The 3,235-nt window shown below is 35.9% G+C and overlaps 1 protein-coding gene across 2 annotated transcripts; it reads right to left on the reverse strand.

Annotated features, from left to right (window-relative positions):
- Positions 272-2,952, reverse strand: LOC109354233 (6-phosphogluconate dehydrogenase, decarboxylating 3-like). 2 transcript variants are annotated; one of them, XM_019596587.1, is made up of 2 exons: positions 2,757-2,952; positions 272-1,933 (listed from the first exon to the last, which is right to left on the reverse strand). In XM_019596587.1, the coding sequence occupies exon 2, from the start codon at positions 1,921-1,923 to the stop codon at positions 460-462; it is 1,464 nt and encodes a 487-aa protein (XP_019452132.1). In that variant the 5' UTR covers positions 1,924-1,933; positions 2,757-2,952; the 3' UTR covers positions 272-459. The 2 variants fall into 2 exon arrangements, with proteins under 2 accessions (XP_019452132.1, XP_019452131.1); XM_019596586.1 differs by lacking the exon at positions 2,757-2,952 and adding an exon at positions 2,644-2,753.

Here is a 3,235-nt window from a genome sequence, read left to right on the forward strand (position 1 = left end):
AATAGAAGTAAATAATCAATTAAAAAACGAGTGTAATATCTATACATTGTCAGTGCAAAAATTTATACACAGTCGATGCATCATTTACCATTCATTTATATTACTTTTATTTAAAAGTTAATTAATGATGATTAAACATGAACAGTGGATGATACAATAATAATGTAAAAAACTCTTACATCCTATTCTCTTTAAAAAACTATACTTCTTCATAAACTTAACATGGTGCTAAAGGAAATCTTATTAAAATTTATAAACTTGAAAGGCACCATTAAACTTGGAAATTTTTTTTATCAAGCACAAAGCAGGATCAGCAAAGATACAACAACAGTCATTGGAAAACCAAAAAAAGACAAGAAATTCAACACATTGCAACCATGTAAAGCTCAACTCAGCACACAGTCTTGAGCAGAAAACATTACATTTATTCGAAAAGCCGAAAGCTTCGAGTACAGTAATCTAAATTCTTGAATGTTTAGCAAGCTTGAACCACTCAGTATGGTAAGATCCTTCTATGTCAACCCTTTCATATGTATGAGCACCAAAATAGTCTCTTTGAGCTTGCACCAAATTTGCTGGCAAACTAGCCCTTCTATAACTGTCGAAATAAGCAAGACTCGCAGACATACCTGGGGTGCTGATACCGGAATTGATAGCAAGGCAAACAACTCTCCTCCATGCCGATTGGCGATCGATTATTTCCTTTGCAAACTCGGGATCCACTAGAAGGTTTGCCAAACCGGGGTTTCTATCATACGCCTTCTTGATTCTGTCTAAGAATATTGCTCTAATGATGCAACCCCCTTTCCATATCCGGGCCAGTTCACCCAACTTCAAATCCCAACCCTGTTCGATGCTCTTTGCACGGATCAGATTCATACCCTGTGCATAACTACAGATTTTGGCTGCATAAAGAGCTTTCCTAACATCATCGATCAATTTCTGCTTGTCTATAGCTTTATCAGCCGAGAGATCGACAAAGTCACTTGATTTAAAGACCTTTGCAGCTTCAACTCTTTCTTCCTTCAATCCACTGAGGAACCTTGCATCCAAAGATGCTTCAATAGTGGGAGCAGGAACCGATAACTCAGCAGCTTGCTGAATAGTCCACTTACCAGTACCCTTCATGCCAGTTTTGTCGAGAACCTTGTCAACAAGGTATCCGTCTCCTTTATCGTCCTTAATACCGAATATATCTGCCGTGATTTCAATCAGGAAACTCAGAAGTTCTCCCTTGTTCCATTCTGTGAAGACACTCTGTAGTTCCTCATTTGACAACTTTCCAACTGATTTCAGCACATCATAAGCCTCTGCAATCAACTGCATGTCACCGTATTCAATTCCGTTATGAATCATCTTTACGAAATTACCGGATCCACCTTTACCAATGTATGTCACACAAGGACCACTGTCAACTTGAGCTGCCACCTTAAGAACAATGTCTTCAATGTATTTGTAAGCCTCAAATGAACCACCAGGCATCAATGAAGGACCATTTCGAGCACCCTCCTCACCACCCGAAACTCCCATCCCGAGGTAGAGCAGACCCAATTCAGCAACCTCTTTCTCCCTCCTCTCGGTGTTCTCATACCACTCATTACCACCATCAATTATACAATCACCCTTTTCCAAGTACACAGATAGGGTCTTAATGGTTTGATCAACGGGTGCCCCGGCCTTGACGAGCATTATTACCACCCTCGGCTTTTGAATGGATTGAATAAAAGATTCAGGATCATGGTAGCCATACAATGGGAGATTTCCTTCCAGTTTTGCTCGTTCGACAGTCTCATCAACCTTGGATGTTGTTCGGTTATAAACAGAAATGGGAAAACCTTTCTCAGCAATATTGAGAGCAAGATTTTGCCCCATTACAGCCAATCCAGCAAGGCCAATTCTAGTCGGATTTGTTGGTTTCGCCATGATTTTTTGCCTGTTCAATGATCGATAATGCATATAAGAAGAAAGAACAAAGAAAAATAAATAGCTACAAACTCAAAATCACTTAAGGCAATTACCACTTTCAATGCCAGCAATAAGACTTTCTACCAAGTACAATAAATTTCAAGTCTTCAACATATATTTCAACAATAAAGACTAAGATGGAGAAAAGGGCAAAAGGGTATCATCTAATTCCAACATTTAGAGATAAAAATGTAAATGAATTATTAATATAGACTATATTTCCCTAAAGCAAGAGCAATGTCCTCAAGGAACACAAATATAACATTTGAATTGCAATAAAAAATCAATTATTTAAAAATACAGAAATACAGCAAAGTTTTACAAGGCCTCAATTTCTATGTTCAATTTTTTTACAAAAAATATTATTACACATTGCAATATCAACAAAACAAGAATCATGGCTCAACAAACTAACCCAAAGTAATCAGTAAAATAACTAGGACATAAACCCAGATCAGCAAATCAACCCAGAACAACAGCAATTCCAATAAACAGACTAAAAAGTTGATCCAGAAAACAAAAGGGGCAATAAAAAAACTAAAATCCTAGTAAAAATTAATTTGAAATAGAATTAATTTCTGGGCATGCAAATTAACTTCATATAACCCACCAAAACTTACTCAAAAAAATGACCCAAAAACGAAAAGAGAATAAAAATAAGAACTTGAAAGGACAAACCTGAAAATTGTAAAGAAATTAAAGGAAATTGAGATCTGGGTATCACAATGAACAGAGCAAAAGATGTGTGGGTATATAAACTGTTTGACAATGAGAGAAAGTGAAGAACTTACCAACAAAAACAATATTATTATAATTAAAATAATATAATTTATTGGGAATTAAAAGCCGGCGATGGCTAATGAGACCAACCACCAATTTGTTCGGACAAAGAAAATGAAAAAGGAGTGATTTATGATTTGTTGATGATGTTACATTAAAGTCATCAAAGTTGTAAAACTAATAAAGTGGTAGTTGGTGGAAATGTTGAACATGTTCTAACTTCGAAGGAATCTACACTGTTGATGCTTCATTCTGATACCATGGATTGGTTTAGATGGGTTAGATTCAGGCCCAACATAGCTCACCTGTTTATAAACAATGAAATGTTTGTTTTTTACTCGTATCTTTCCGCAACTCGAACATATGACATCAAGGACAAATAATCAATATTTTTAAAAATAATCATTATTTTATAAACAATGAAAACCACATGCGTAAAGTATTCGGTGTGGACCGTGGGATAGGATTAGTATAATGACAATTTTTTTTA

Source organism: Lupinus angustifolius, chromosome LG08, assembly GCF_001865875.1.
Source record: "Lupinus angustifolius cultivar Tanjil chromosome LG08, LupAngTanjil_v1.0, whole genome shotgun sequence".
NCBI classification, from domain to species: Eukaryota; Viridiplantae; Streptophyta; class Magnoliopsida; order Fabales; family Fabaceae; genus Lupinus; species Lupinus angustifolius.

Excerpts from the sequence above, each read along its gene's own strand:
- LOC109354233 (XM_019596587.1), bottom strand. The coding sequence starts at position 1,923 with ATGGCGAAACCAACAAATCCGACTAGAATTGGCCTTGCTGGATTGGCT.